At 53.3% G+C, this 15117-nt stretch overlaps 3 protein-coding genes across 3 annotated transcripts; 2 read left to right on the forward strand and 1 right to left on the reverse strand.

The window, feature by feature from the left end:
* Window positions 1–5390: 5390 nt before the first annotated feature.
* Window positions 5391–6343, forward strand: ColSpa_11172 (glucan endo-1,3-beta-glucosidase A1; the record flags this gene model as incomplete). Its single annotated transcript, XM_049277384.1, has 2 exons — window positions 5391–5851; window positions 5908–6343. 2 exons carry the CDS (start codon window positions 5391–5393, stop codon window positions 6341–6343), a joined length of 897 nt encoding a protein of 298 aa, XP_049133341.1.
* Window positions 6344–7232: 889 nt separating this feature from the next.
* On the forward strand, window positions 7233–8667 carry ColSpa_11173 (uncharacterized protein; the record flags this gene model as incomplete). The annotated part of the gene is made up of 2 exons (XM_049277385.1): window positions 7233–7408; window positions 7524–8667. 2 exons carry the CDS (start codon window positions 7233–7235, stop codon window positions 8665–8667), a joined length of 1320 nt encoding a protein of 439 aa, XP_049133342.1.
* Window positions 8668–10622: 1955 nt separating this feature from the next.
* ColSpa_11174 (uncharacterized protein) lies at window positions 10623–12299 on the reverse strand (the record flags this gene model as incomplete). The annotated part of the gene is made up of 1 exon (XM_049277386.1): window positions 10623–12299. The coding sequence occupies one exon, from the start codon at window positions 12297–12299 to the stop codon at window positions 10623–10625; it is 1677 nt and encodes a 558-aa protein (XP_049133343.1).
* Window positions 12300–15117: the final 2818 nt, after the last annotated feature.

Below are 15117 nucleotides of genomic sequence, written 5' to 3' on the forward strand. Positions count from 1 at the left end.
AGATAGTCATGGTTCTATAGTTTCAAAGACCAGCCAGTTAGTATTCGTAAGTACTTGGAACACATAACCGTCAGGCCTCACCTGTGGGGGCTCTTGGGGAGTGTCTTCGAGTCCGCCTCTCGCAGTCAGTTCAGGAGGAGGACGAACATATCGGAGCACGCGACCATTCCCTTGCCGGGATAAGCCGCCTCCAACATGAGGAAATTTATTCTTTACTGCATTGTAGGCTGTAATGTATGCGGGACGGTTGAAGGCGACGGGAAGAGAATAATTTTATGGGGATCGGGTGTGCAGTGGCACGGCAGAAGTGAGGTCAGAGAGAGAATATGGATGTTGGTGATGGTTGCCCGAAATACGTTATAGTAAACGAGAGGGATCAGGTGATCTCCGCAGAGAGGGAGCCACAAGGCCATTTTCTGGAAGTCCGAAACCACACGGCCTTCCACTCTCGTCTCGCCAGCTTGAAGGGACCACAGAAATCGGCGATTTTGCGAACATGGCGATGGGGCCGATTCTGCGTTGATTGCGCTTGGCATACTTGGCCAATGCTTCTTTCCATGATCTGACGATTTGACAGAGCTAAATATATTGTCTATGTTCATTGTAGAGCTTTTGGGCCCGTTCGTGGGAGTCCAGTGGACGATCTGTAGACCAGGGTTTGAGCAATGATCAAGTTTTGGGAGTTCTTGCTAAGAGGCAGCCATTAAGGTGGGATCATTCTGCTTTTGCCGAGCTTCAAGTGCCTTGCGTTTTCCTATGAGTGACATTAGCTCTGTATATATCGAGGTAGTCAAGTGAGAAGCAGGAGTCTCGTACTGTGCGCCCGCACGTTGAGGCGATTTTGTCTCTTGCGTCTTTCGGCTCTGTCGCGAAGACCAATCCAATCGTCATCTTGACACTGAACTTCCGAAGAATGGAGTATTGGTGCCAAGACCATAGCTTTCACTTTGGTCTTTGAAGAGCGCATTATAGTCGATCACCCAAAGTAGTGGAATAAGTCAAGAAGCGGCCTTTGTGATAAGTTACTGAGGAACCTGGGTCAAAGACTTAAAGGGATTGCGCAGCTGCGAGACCACTGGAACACGGGAGCATTGACAGCGACATATGTCTTGGGCGAACAAAGATGATAATAAACGAACCAAGTTCCATACAGTCGCTGTTCGCTGCAAGTTTTACACTTCTGGGAGTGTAGAAATTCGTTGGCTCTTGGGACCAAAAGCTGTCAAAAGTCGTACGCGGCTTGTGAAAGCCTTGCTGGTCCTGGAAATGATGAGAAGACATTCCTGAAGGTTATGGCACAATCGGACAATCGGAACGGAAGAACTATGCATGGGATTGGGTCGGATAAGTGATGACAAGTCCAGCGACTTTGGGGCATAAAAGGGGCTGCTGTGGGAGATCTGACCATACAAGAAGTGTCGTAGAGTCACCACTTAGGGTGGAAAAGACATAAGGAAAACGGCTTGGATTTCTACGTGCAGGATTGCCTTGTCCGAAACGTATAAATACGTATCCTCCGTGGTGGATCGGCACAAAGTGACCGGACTAATAGTTAATCCGGCCCCGGCGCAAATCCCACAAGGCTGCGCGATGCGCGTGAGGGCATCGCGACAAGAAGTTAGTGGGTTAACCAACTGTAAGCTCAGAGCGGCATCGTCTTTGTCTTACTGCCCAAATCCTGGGCTGGCTGGCTTAGCTAGGCCTGTCCCAAACATAGTCTCAGCAACTACCCTTGATGCAGCGCAGGTTCAGCACTGTATTGCATGCTGAGGACAAATAAAGTCTTTTTTTGATATATAGATTGAATTTCCTCAGTGAAAACGAAGTCCACTGCCAACCTACTTTTTCCTGCCTGCGGCAATCATTTAGGTTGTGTGGCTGACAAGATCCTTGCGTAGCCGCAGAATGTCGATGACCCCGTCGGAAGCTTTAAGCCACCCCTCTGTCTTGGAATTGGTATTAGTATTGGCACCTTGACTTGATGATGACGGAGCAATCATTATGGCTCGGGCTGAGTTCGGTGCAATCAACATCTTAACAGCACACCGGTCCAAGGGGGGATAACAAGGATGCAGGCAGAATATTTAGGCAAAGCTGACTAAAGCCCATCCCACTTAGCCGCGCGCGAATCGCTTACTTAATCTTGTTTCTTTTTCCCTCGACTACTACTTTTTCGCAGCGACTGCTTTTCGCGACGGCTCGATATCCTGTCACTATAAACAACAGACTTGGTAATTGCAGCATCCTCATGAAACTTGCTAACCTCTTTGTTTCATTTAGCACTCAGGCAAACTCAACATATCAGTTTTACTCGGGTAGATTATTCAGCTAGGGATTACGGAGGGCACCCGAAGAATTTCCGTAAGATTCCGTTTCTCGATCATTGTACCAGGGTTTGTTATTATTTAGTCATCAGTCATACAACATTGAGCCTGCGATAGCCAACAAGATGGGTCGGCCTCCTTCCAGTGGCTATTGCCACACTTGCCGACGGAGAAGAGTAAAGTGCGGTGAGTTATTGGTGCATGGAACCTATTGGTTAGATCAGGGCAGTTAAGAGGGAATTTTGGTTATATACTAATCAGCCTTTCTTTTCTTTCAGACAAGCTTCTTCCCGCTTGCGAAAGGTGCCTCAGTTCAGGACACAAGTGTTTGGGATACGAGCTACCTCTGAGAATGCAGCATTTCAGCACCGCTTCAGAAGCCAGCGGCGGAGCTAAGCAATTGATTCGCATTTCTGACACAACTAAAGTCACACTTCCGCCGCCAACCCTAATCCAAGAGTTACCATTGACAGCTTTCCGCGAGCAAATGGCATTCTCGTATCTCATAGCCAATTATCGATGGGGTCCCTTCTGGAAACCTCTACTTCGTATGTCCTTGAACGGGCCGATGCAGCCTGGGGCTGTGAGAGCGGATTATACCGGAAGCTTAGCGACGGCGCTTGGTTTCATGGGTAGTAGATTCCAAGAGCCTGAGATGCTAGCCGAGGGCTACGAACTTAATGGTCGTGTGATACGGGCATTGCAATCTGCATTGTTCTCTGAGTCGAAGAGAGACTTGGCTCAATGGGCCTTTACAATCATCATACTGAGTATTTACCAAGTGAGTTACTTCCGCACCAAGTCAATCATGCTCTTGGTTTACTGAGAGAATACACTATCTCTTGCTAACAATATGCAGTATGCTGTCGAACAGGAAGTCAATATTCCTCACTACTATGGGATGGCAAGGATCATCGAGTGGTGCGGGCCGGAATGTTTCCAGCAAGAGCCCATGTTGACAAGCCTGCGTCAGATGAGAGCTATACATGTAAGACTCTTCTAGGAAATCTGGTTTCAACTATGTAATGTTCTGGCCAGAAAGTTTTGCTAATATCGAACCAATCCTCTCGTAGGCTTGTAAATGCTTCAACCGAGATGAAGGATCCTTTTTCGACCACGTCCGCTGGAAAACAATACCATGGTTGTATCATCCAAAGACCTCGTACGATCTTTTGATGGACATTTTTGTAGATGTTCCCGGACTAACAGTCTCCATCGCCTTCTCGGCTGGACCACTTTCCAGCGAGCAAAAGACCGCAGCCGATGCTAGGATTCTAGTAATGATCTCTGACTTGCATAACTGGAGACGGGTTTGGGAAAATGCCAACCAGCACGCTATATCCGAAGTTGTGATGCAAGTAGAAGAAGATGACATGCCTAGCTCTTGGGTTCAGGATCTGCTTTCTCGACCTTTGGCCGCCAATACGTCCGAACAGGCAGCAGAGCTGCTGATTTACAATTCCGCTCTTATACAACTCATGAACCTCCAGGATCTTCTGCAAACTGGGAACCGACTCCCACAATCTTTCCCTGCTGAAATCGACCAGACAGTATTGAAGGAGCCAACCCGACCTTTGTACATGCCAGAGGACATCAAATATCGATGGCAGCCATCAATAGAAGGGTTAAGGATAATGAGGTTGGCACCAAGGCTTCTTGCGTCTAGCAAGTCTACAGTGATGCTCTCTGCTTCGCCATTTGGTATTATCTACAACTCCCTGCTTGGTACAGAAGGCCTTGGGCGTTTCTTTCTTTCAACAATTACAACACCGAATGACTACGCTATGGCAGATAGAGAGCTCTCCATTTTTCGGTTGTGGAAAGCCACCGAGTCGAAAACAAGATGATCAAGAAAGAGGAGGACACACTTGAGTAGCGGCGCGACAACGCGACTGATAGTTCCGTTTCCGGTCAATGCTGAGCCGCAGTTGAGCTTGACAAGATTATCAAAAGACACAGAATGTACACATGAGGGGTGTCCTGATATTCAAGCGCGATGCTGATAACCATCGATCTTTTGATCCCTCGAATAATTATATGGGGCCCTCAAAGGTAGCAACCTCGCAGCAATGAACTGATAAAGGGGGTCATATCGCAGGCAGATCCGCTTTTGGATGTGAACGGGTAAGCGGCACAAATGGTGACATAGATTTCATGCTTCAAGGCTTTATGCTCCTATATATATCCACTGCCTCTACTACCTCTATTGTCTTTCGCGGGAGTACCGAAACATGACCAGTGACTTCCCGAAATTGCTAACGCAGTCAGGCTTCGGGCTCTTCAAGGCATCTTGCAATTCGTAAACACTCGCTCATCGCAGGTTGCCAGCACGCTAATAGCTCCTCCGCAGAAAGGACGGCTACTAAATCTGGCCGATACACGCAACCTCATTCCAAGGTCATGAAGAATGCTCCCCTACATGACATCGAAGCCGTAGTGGCGGCATTCGGGTATTGTGAACGTTTCATACCTCCCGGAAGAAACGTTCAGCAATTTTGGAGCTATCAACTCGCCAAGTGGGCTCGTCCGTCCTTGGCGATAGTCTGCATTGGTACTAGTGCTCTTGCCGAAGCTGCGAGATGTCTCAAACCTTCCGCATTGCGTATGGTCGATGTTGTCTCATTTCTTTCACATACCTCGCGAACCATGTCCTTGTTGTTCAGAGGCAGGGTGAGAAACGTGTCTAGCTGCAAAGCTAGGGCTTGGGAAGAGAGACTGGACTCGCCTGGTACCACTTCTGGGCCCTCCTCTATCTTAATTTCCCGAGGGAACGCAGCTACCTAAGTGGGCTTTGCGGGAGCATCCAAGAATCCTCACGCAAGCGCAGGCCCATAAACCTGGTTCCTCCCTTCCATGGAAGATAGTTAAATTCCCTGTGTTGCTCCCCTATAATATGGGGTTTTCTCTGGTTACTTCAATCTTTCAGTTGCTTCGCCATCGTTCAACTTTTGTTGCCGATACTGGCATTTCCAAACATAGCCATCGCGCCAATCCCGCGGCGACATCGCCCAGATCCTTCGAACGGAAACTCTTGCAAAAGACTTTCTTCTTCTTCCACCATTCACGATGGGGCCGCTCAGCTTGGTGGTAACACTGCTATTAGCATTTCCAGCGGTGCAAGCACAGGTTCCTGGGATCAGTGGCTACACAGTGGCTTGGTACGACGACTTTACAGGCAAGAGCAACACTTTGCCTGACGCAAGCAGATGGATTGTCGACACTGGAACCAGCTACCCTGGCGGCCCAGCGAACTGGGGCACGTGGGAAGTCCAGACGTACACCAATAATGCCAACAATGTTCGGGTCAATGGTGCGGGAAATCTCCAGATCACTGCCATCAAAAACCCTGCCACAGGCGCATGGACTTCTGGGCGCATCGAGTCTCGAAGGGCCGATTTTATGGCCCCGCCAAAAGGGATTATGCGGATTCAAGCTAGCTTGAAAATCCCCAAGTTGGGAGGCAACGCGGGCATTGGCTACTGGCCGGCGTTCTGGACCCTAGGTGCTCAGTACCGTGGCAACTACTGGTGAGTCTTTCGAAAGGCTAGCGGGTCTTGGCACATTAACTAACCTGCATTCACAGGAACTGGCCGGCTGTTGGAGAGATCGACATTATGGAGAATGTCAACAACGTCGATCAGGTCTGGGCCGTGTTGCACTGCGGCACACAGCCCGGGGGAGCTTGTAATGAGCCTTCCGGCCTTGGTGCTAACAGTGCTTGTCCTGCAAAAGGATGTGTTGGGAACTTCCACACCTACACCGTCGAGGTCGATAGGTCAAAGTCTCTGGAGGCCATCCGCTGGTACGTCGACAATGTCCAGGTTCACCAGGTCCTCCAGTCGCAACTGCCAGCCGCCACGTGGAGCCAGACCGTTCAGAAGCCTCACTTTGTGTTGCTGAACATGGCCATTGGCGGTTCGTTTCCGGATGCAGTGTACGGTAAGAAGACGCCTCTCAGTACAACGCTTTCTGGAGGGACATATGAGGCAGAGTATGTTGCGGTATATTACAAGAAATGAGTTTTCCCTTTGTAACACAATGTGTAATAACTACGCTGCAATTCTGTAATTTCCATAGAGCACAAGATACCATTTGTCACACTTCAAGTAAAGCTGCTTTCTGATGTTCTTTGCGGCAAATCAAATCCCCCGAGCCGGAAAGGTTACGCTTTGTTCAAAAGAATCTCTTTTTCCGTAAATATAGTTTTGAAGCTGGGGAATGTCAAATGTAGAGTCTTGCGTACTATGATCTTATTTCTTGTCTAGTTTCTGCACCCATATTCGCGGGGCCTCTATCTACAAAACTCTAGGACAGCGCCAGTAGTCTTTATACAGCAGCCAACAAAATCATCCAAAGAGAGATTAGAAAGACAATCAAAACACTAGTCTCATCAGCATCCAAATCACCTAACAAGATTGGTCAAATACCAGGAACAAGTAATCAGATTGCACACGGACCTCAATAGCGCTTCCTTGACACTTAAAAGTTATCGTCATACCACCCGACCTGGCCGCGTTGAGTCTGGCTCGTAAGCTTCAGGTTCGATTCGACCACTGCTGTTAGCATAGCGGTTCCTGGACCATAGATATGAACACAGAAATACTTCCACGAATGTGGTTCTGTACAGTGTGAACCACGGTCTCACGGATATACACACCGTATGAAGACCTAGCTCGCTCCAGCCACGCCAAGATTTCTATGACGACATTCGCAACGCAACGCAACGACTACGTGACGGGGTATCTCATTTCCAAGTTCGGACAGTGAGGCTCAACACCATCCGACTATCACCTAGTCATGAGCCTATTGGTGTGTAAAGCAGCATTCAAGGCAAGATATTGCATCGGCATACCTCGTAGTAAACCTGTATCCACTCCCAGTCTTCAACACACGCCAGGCTTCCACATCATGAAACGGACCGCCGCAACGGCGAACCTCTCAAACAGAAAGCAAATCATCAAGAAACCGAAGCCCGAGGTTCCAGAGTATCACTTGACGCCGTCAGTGAGGGATGAACACGGTGGCATAGTATGGCCTGCGCCAGACGACAAGATGGAGGCAGCGAGGGCCTTTATCCGCGAGTGGTACGTCACAATGAACGCTTACATTGCATCGCCTCAGGAAAATTAAGATGGAACCCCCCCCCCCCAAATCACAGACGCGTACATGAACCATGACTCCCATTCTAACGCTCCCCAGCGTGTCTGCCGGCAAGCCGACTCTCATCGTGCCGGACAAGGATGCCGACGGCCTCACTCCAGGCGCGATCCTTGAACGCACCCTCGTATTGCTGGGCCTGGACCCGTCGCTGATCACGGCGTACCTCCTGCCAAAAGGGAAGAACATCCACGACGAGTCCTGCCGCTCGGCCATGGCCTCTCATTCCCCGGTCTACATCTTCATCCTGGATCAAGGATCTCGACAGTCCCCGCCTCTCGTCGACACGCTCCATCGGGGGATCGTCATCGACCACCACCACGCCCTCGCGAACGACCATCCACAAAACGCCCTGCATATCACGGCCTGCGACTCGCCCCCCGTTGCGACGAGCTCGCTGCTGACGTACCTCATCTGCCGAGACCTCCACGACGGGGTCGAGGGAGCCTGTGACTGGCTCTGCGTCATGGGCACTCACGGCGACCTGGGCAACACCCTGAAATGGGAGCCTCCCTTCCCGGACATGAAGGCCACCTTCAAGACGTACACGAAAAAGGCCCTTAACGACGCCGTCTCGCTAATCAATGCCCCGCGCCGGACGGCATCGTACAACGTCCCCTCCGCCTGGGAAGCCCTCCGCGCCGCCAAGTCCCCAAAGGACCTCTTGACCAACAAGACCCTCCTCGCAGCAAGGTCCGAGGTCAATACCGAGGTGGAACGCTGCACCCATACGGCGCCCAAGTTCTCCGCCGACGGCCGCGTCGCCGTCTTCCGCATCAGCTCCCAGGCCCAGGTCCACCCCGTCATAGCAACGCGCTGGGCCGGCCACCTCGCCTCGTCCAAGCTCGAGGTCGTGCTGGTTGCGAACGAGGGGTACTTGCCGGACCTGGTCAACTTCTCGTGCCGCGTACCGCGGTGTGCCAGAGCAAAAGACCCGCCCGTCAACATCATTGAGGTGCTGCAGGACGTCGCGGCCCGCGCGGAGGACCCCACGCTGCGGGAGCGGCTGGGCGGCTCGTTTGCGAGGGGGCACAAGGAGGCCAGCGGGGGCATCGTGCCCATGGCCGAATTCGAGGAGCTGATGGCGGTGCTGGAGGTCGGCAAGAAGGCCGAGAGGGAGTCGCCAAAGAAAGCGCAGGAGCCGGTGCAGGCAAACACGCTGATGAATTATTTTGGCAAGAAATAGATACCCTGGGGTTTAGATCATGCAGCGAGGCCTCCGATGAAGCAATCAGTTCTATGGTTTCTTCATCAGTCAAAAAGACTTTGCTCGGGTAAGAGACATACTCATACGGCCAGTTGGAATCTGCGTGGTGCCATTTTTTGAAACTAAAAGACTGAATCTTGTCAGACGTTACAAGCTATACCCCAAACTGCCGCCTTCTGGCATATCCAATGGTAAAACTCCTCGAAGGGTCAATAAACGTAGTCTCCAGGGGTCGGCGCCGCCTCACTACTAGTAACTTCGGGTGCGGCTCAATATCATCCCTACGCGGGCCATCCTGATCAAAAGGCAATGCGTGTTGGAGGGCTCCATAGCCACCGATGCATGCTGTTGTCCAAGTCATCGAGATGTTTTGCCCTTCGCGTGCGCAGTTAAAGGATTGCCCTGGTACATGCCGCCACCGGGCTCGAGGATGGGCATGCCGTTCAGGAACCTGAACTCGGCGGGCAGCCCTAAAATCGTCTGGGCCATGGCGCCGGTCCTCGCGTCCGGAGAGGATTATCGTTATACAGCCGAGTTTGCACCCGCCCATTCTTCGCTATCATTTTCCAGGGATGTGTTTGGTTTCTGCTATAATATTTTCCGAACCTGCAGCAGCACCACTTATGTCCTGGCAGAGATCCGACTTGAAGCGCGATCTTCGAACCCACGTCTCGAGAAACTGAAACCAGGTTTCTTATGACGGGAAATATTGTTGTGGCTTAATACCAAGACCCCCTTTGCCCATATTTGGTAACAGTACCCGAGACTACACTTGCTGATTCACTCCTGTCGCTTGCATACGCCGACCTGTCAAGCTCCCAATGGACAGCTGACTCACCCTTGCTTTTTCCCCTCGATCACATCACTGATCAGACACCGACTTTTCACCGCACGAAGCCACGGGGACCGGTAAAAGTAAGTTTGCCAAGTGATACCGATGCATCTTCCTTGACTACCGATATTGTTGCCTGAGCAACTCCAGTCGCCATGTCCTGGAAGAACTGACCCGGTTGCAACGTTTCGATCACAGCGACGACGTTTCTCGACTGCAGCTCGTATCGAGGGAGCTTCTTTGAGATAAAGACGCCACTTACTCAGACCAACTCTTGCCAAAAGACACTCAATAATCGACCCCCCGTCGATCCATCCTGTCAGATTCCGAACAAAGGGTCCGGCGTGGTCAATCACGAGTCTGACAGAGAAACGCATCTAATCTGCCTCGGGAAAGCTGGGGCCGTTGGTGTTTTTGACACTGTGCGCCAGGGAAGAAGGAAACCCCACACACGGACCATGCTCGGGGCGGGGCCCCTCCGCCGATCATGAGCCACGGTGCGCATCGCTCGCCAGGATCGCCCGCTAGGATCCATCGCATCACGCTCTGAGCTCTGAACTCTGATTCCCTCTGTCTCCCCGGACGGGACCCATTTTTCCCGGGACCGCTGCACCCGGGCTGCTTACCTTTCCCCTCCCCCCTTCAATTGCCAGCTCCGGAAGGCAGCCCCCACCCGCTCAGCCCTATGTTGCGCATCGCCCAGGGCTGTCTACCGTTTGCCAGTCTTGGTACGCCGTGAACATGCTGCCCAGTGTTGGCTACCATGTCGATCGCTGCTTCAGGTTTAGATGGACAAACATTGTCCCGTCATTTGTGACTTATGCCGAGGCAAGCTACCTCAGCAGCAGCCAAAACCACGGTTAAGACGGCCAAAGGTCGTCGACCAGTGCTGTTGCCGATGGTTCATGTGCGCAAGGACGGGTCACTGTCAGGGAAAAAGTATTTTGAATGATATTGAATTCTAAATCTCTGGGTATACCTATGCTGGTGGATAATAATACAGCTACAAAAATGGTCTGCTGGGTGTTTGCCCACTGGGTCCTGTTTCCGCGTCTATGCGCCTGTTCCTTGTGTAATATTTCCGTGTTCCTTTCTTTGTGTTTTATGCAGTTGCCGTCTTGCGTGACGCGAGCCGATGCCCCCAATCGCGGATCCTCTTTGTTAGACTCCGCTTGATAGGCACGGGCTCGGGTACCTTCTCGAGCCCGCCCATGTCGTCCGTCTCCGTGGCGTGGTCGGTCGTGACCGCCTCGCCGCCCAGTTTGCTCTGGCGCCGCTGCATGAAGGCCGCGCCCGACGAAAATGTCCTCTTGGGCATAACCGGCGCCAGCTGGGCCAAGACCTGTTGCTGCGCCAGAGGTGGGGACGTGATGTGGCTCATTTCTGCTGACGTCACCGGGAAGGTTGAAGCTCGCGTCTGGCATAAGCTGTTGCTGCTGACGGTGCGCGAGTGCACGGGACGAGAATTGGCCGAAGCCGGCGGTGATGGTGTCGAGGCCCAGCCTTGGCCGTGACGAAGGGACACCCAGACCGAGGTGACCGTGATCAAGATTCTCGTAGCTTCGTCGACGGGGTGGGTCTCGCGCTGTGTCGCTGCGAGGGCTGGCGACGGAGGGGTACAAGGTTCGTTGTCGCCACTGAGGTCCGTGCTAAAGGGTCTCGTAGGAGGGTAGCGACCAGACGACTGTGACACAGTCGTGTAGTTGTCAAGGATCTCGAGGTTGGTCGGTGTCAGAGTCGCCATGACGGGGTGTCGTCGAAGCTCAGGATCGAGGATGCTGAAGGTGAACTTGTACTCCGAGGCCGGCGCAGGTGTCGTGGCTGCCGCGCAGGTCGCAGTGGATAGCGGCCTAGCATTCCGTCTGACCCATCTCGCTGTCGTCGTCTGGCCCGCCTCGTCAACATGCACAAAGTCGTACGATCCGTTGCTCGTCTGGGTGGCCGTCCATACTGATCCATCCGCCAGCACGATCTCAGTCTGGTCGGAGGAGTCCCTCCTTTCGCCTTCCCTGCGCGCCACCGGTGAGATGACGGCCACCAAATCCCGCTTGTCGAGGTCCTTCTCGTCACCGTCCGAGTCGTCAGCGGGGGTATCGTAGTCCTCGCTCTTGGCCAGAATGAGGCCGTTCATGCCCAACTGTCCCTTGACCCTGAACATCTTGGGGAATCTTCGTGCGAGGCGGGGTAGGATGACGGTGCCAGCAATCATGCTTGAAGGGAGGACGTCAACGGCCGGCATCGGTCGCTTGTCGTTAGATAGTTCTTGCAGTTGAAGCAGCAGCCGCGGACGAATCTGAACGAATCGGCGTTGCTTTGTCCGAAGCTTGGGCGGCGGGTAGGCCAGGAGGTAATTTGTGCATTGCCTCGCAGCTCTTCTCGACCTCTTGGACCTGATGACAGTGCTCGTGTCGCTCACTTCCGACACCAGGCTGCCCTCGTCCTCGCTGACGCCGTCAAGCCCGTACGTCTCTTGGCGCACCACGGTGGGCTCCTCCTCAAAGCGCACAACAAGGTCTTTCCGCAGTGGGAGATCGGAAACGGGTCGGTCTCTGCGCACACTTGGGCGAGGGGAGGGTGAAGGTGACTGTAATGACAGGCGGCGGTTGATGCGCTGGGTTGCGGTGCCGGCATCATCTGCAGACAAGGAAGTTCGTGGGAGCGCTGATGCGCCTAACGAGGATCGGAGCAGGATCCGTCTGCGTGCAGGTTGGGGGCCATTTGTGGCCGGCTTGTTAGAATACTCGTGCCCATGCAGGCTGGCGCCCGAATGGAGAAACATGATGATTATTTGGAGTTAAAAGACGTGAGACGATGAACGCATGGGCGCGATGATGGGAATGGTCCTGTCCAACACCGAATTCGAGGGAAGCGTGGCGGTTTTGGCTGCGTTCCCCGCGTTTTCTCAATCTCGAGCGATATGCAGGCGTCGCACGCGGGAGCAAAGCGTGGTGGAATTGACCGGGTTGTGTGGACGTGGGAGGAATCCGCGTATGCGCAAGGTATGGATCGGGCGAGCTCAGTTTCTCGCTCCACTTGCAGCTGGTCAGGCGGAGGGGTTGCAGATGCTGGTCGTGGTTGCAGTGCAGCTCGGATTCTGGACGTGCCGTTGTCTCCGAGTTTTGTTTAATAGCGCAGGCCGTCACACCCGGATGGAAAAGGTGGCCGACGTTGGATCGATCGCTACGGTGACGAACAAGAACTTGGTCGACACGGCGACACTCTGAACGGAAGCGGCAGAGGCGTTGGGGTGAGGCGGATGAAGGAACAAAGGAGGCAACGATGAATAAAGGGGGACGTCAAGCCCAGGGAGCAGGATTTAGCAGGGAAATGAGCGTCCTACTTGTAAAGCATTTAGTGTCAGCCCTGAGACTCTTCTCCGTTGAGGCTCAGCCCGGGCAGCCCAGCTACGCCATGTTTGACGGGGGGTGTGAGATGGAACGGCTTGTATGGCTTGTATGGCTTTAAGGGCGTGACTCGTGAGAGGCCAGTGGCCGCCAAACACAATCGGGTAGCCTTGATGGCCTTGGGCGTCCGTGGGCGCGGGATGGGCTGAGGTGAGGTGATGAGAGCCAAGGGAAAGTGCGAGAATTGCTTACCAGGTGCTGTGAAAAAGCAGCGTTTGGAGTTCGGCGTCCAATGAGAGATCGTGAGCCGCGGGGAGAGGTTGCCTGGGTTGACTGGGGCTGCGCGTATTCGTGAAAAAAGCGACTTTGTCGTGTTGCAGTGGTAGAATCTGCGACTGTGTGTTGGCAGAAGGGGAACCAACGACGACTAGCTAGCTGGCTGGATCGAGCAAGTCGGAATTCGGGGATTCTTCACCGTACACAGCAAGCTGGAACGGAAAAGAGGCGGGGTTTCGGTGGTGTCGAGGTGCAAGTCGTACGTCGTAAAGGTGTCGTGGACGTCGTGGTTGTATGTACGAGGTGGTAGGCGAGCAGTGCTGAGAGTGTCGTGGTATGGCTGGCCCGAGGGGTCGGGAAGTTGGAAGCTGGAAAGAAGTGGAAAAGAAGTGGTGGAAGAGGCGGCCACCAGGGTCCAGATAGATGTAAGTTGATGGAAAGTCAAAATGTCGAGGCGAGCAAGGGTAGGCCAAGCGTTTGAAGGGTAGCTCGGGAAGGGGGTGTGTGTGGTGATCACAGTAAGGTGTACACCGTTTGGTTGTGCCGGAGTACCTGGCCTTACGAACGGATGAGGAGAGACGAGGTAGTGGTGGTACACCTGGAGCTTGAGATGGTGGGACGGAGCCGGAAAGATATGATATCAGACCTTTTTCTTGCGGTGCACTCTGAAGGAGGGGGGAAACTGGAGATTGCGAGTCCCGGTGGGCGTGCGTGCGCGTATGGGATACAAGGAGAGGGATTCCCTGTCTTAAAGGCTACCACTGGTGGTGGTGGTGGTAGTGGTTGCAGCAGTTGCGGTTGCAGAGGCAGCAAGCAGGAACTTGGGACTCTCGCAGGTGCAGTGGTCGCCGACTGGTACGTACACACTGTACTGTGCGGTGTACTCTCGGGGAAGGTACCTTACACTGCCAGGTGCGAGGGTCGAGTTAAAATGCGAAGAGAGAAGGGGGGAGAGAGAGAGAGAGAGAGAGAGAAACGAGGGCTAGCTCAGGAGCAGAAACAAGGCGAACCAGTCTGCCGGATAAACAAGAAGAGAACGAGGGGTAAAAGTGAGAGAGATGCAAGAGATCAAGAGATCAAGAGATCAAGAACGAGAGGTTGGGCAAACGAAAAAAGTGAGAAAAGCATGAGGGTGGGAGGGAGGTACGTCTTATTTGGCGGGCGAAAGGCGGGGGAGAAAGGTATCCAGTACGTACCGTGCTCGTCTTCGTTTGGGAAAGCGACGATGGCCCCCCCAGGGCAGGCGGGGGGAGAGGCCAGGAAGGCAAGGGGCAGCAGGAAATGAAAGAGCGGTGCGGTCGTTGCTGCTCGCTTTGGGAGGCACTTCCGAAATGTGGAATGTGTTTACTTGCTGCACCTGCAAACGCGCACAATGTGGTGGTGTGTATACTGCGTATGTGTGTGTGTGTGCGTGTGTTGGATGAGCGCGATCGACTGTAAAAGTAATGTACCGTCCTCTGAAATGTGCTGATTTGATGCGTGCTGTGTGGCCTGTGGCCTGTGTCAGTTCTGCGATCAGGAGGGGGCGAGGCGAATGGGCTGAGCGGGCAGGGCAGTTAATGAAGGACCTCCTCCCCGAAGTATGGACTCGGGCGGGAAGAAACAAGGTAGGTAGTGTAACAGTACGTACCTACTGTATAGTAATCCAGGTAGGCATCCGTACCTCGCACTTTCTATCCACGGCTACGACGCCTGGTACGTACCCGCCCAACGACGGGATGCGATGGCCTCCGCCGTGGCTCTCGAAGAGGAAATCCAGGGGAACGATCGTGGAAGGAGAGGAATGCAACGCCGACGCCGATGGCCCCCCGTCGATATGAGTGGGCTGCTGGATGCGTATGGGCCGACGTGGCCCAGTCTGTCAAGCCAATCTTCCCAACGGGACCAAGACGACGAGAGGGACACTGTTCATGACGGGGAGAGACGGAGACGTGTTGACTCGTGACGGCTTCATCAAAGAAGACTCCTCCGCAAGAA

This window comes from Colletotrichum spaethianum, assembly GCF_022836535.1.
Source record: "Colletotrichum spaethianum MAFF 239500 DNA, contig43, whole genome shotgun sequence".
NCBI classification, from domain to species: domain Eukaryota; kingdom Fungi; phylum Ascomycota; class Sordariomycetes; order Glomerellales; family Glomerellaceae; genus Colletotrichum; species Colletotrichum spaethianum.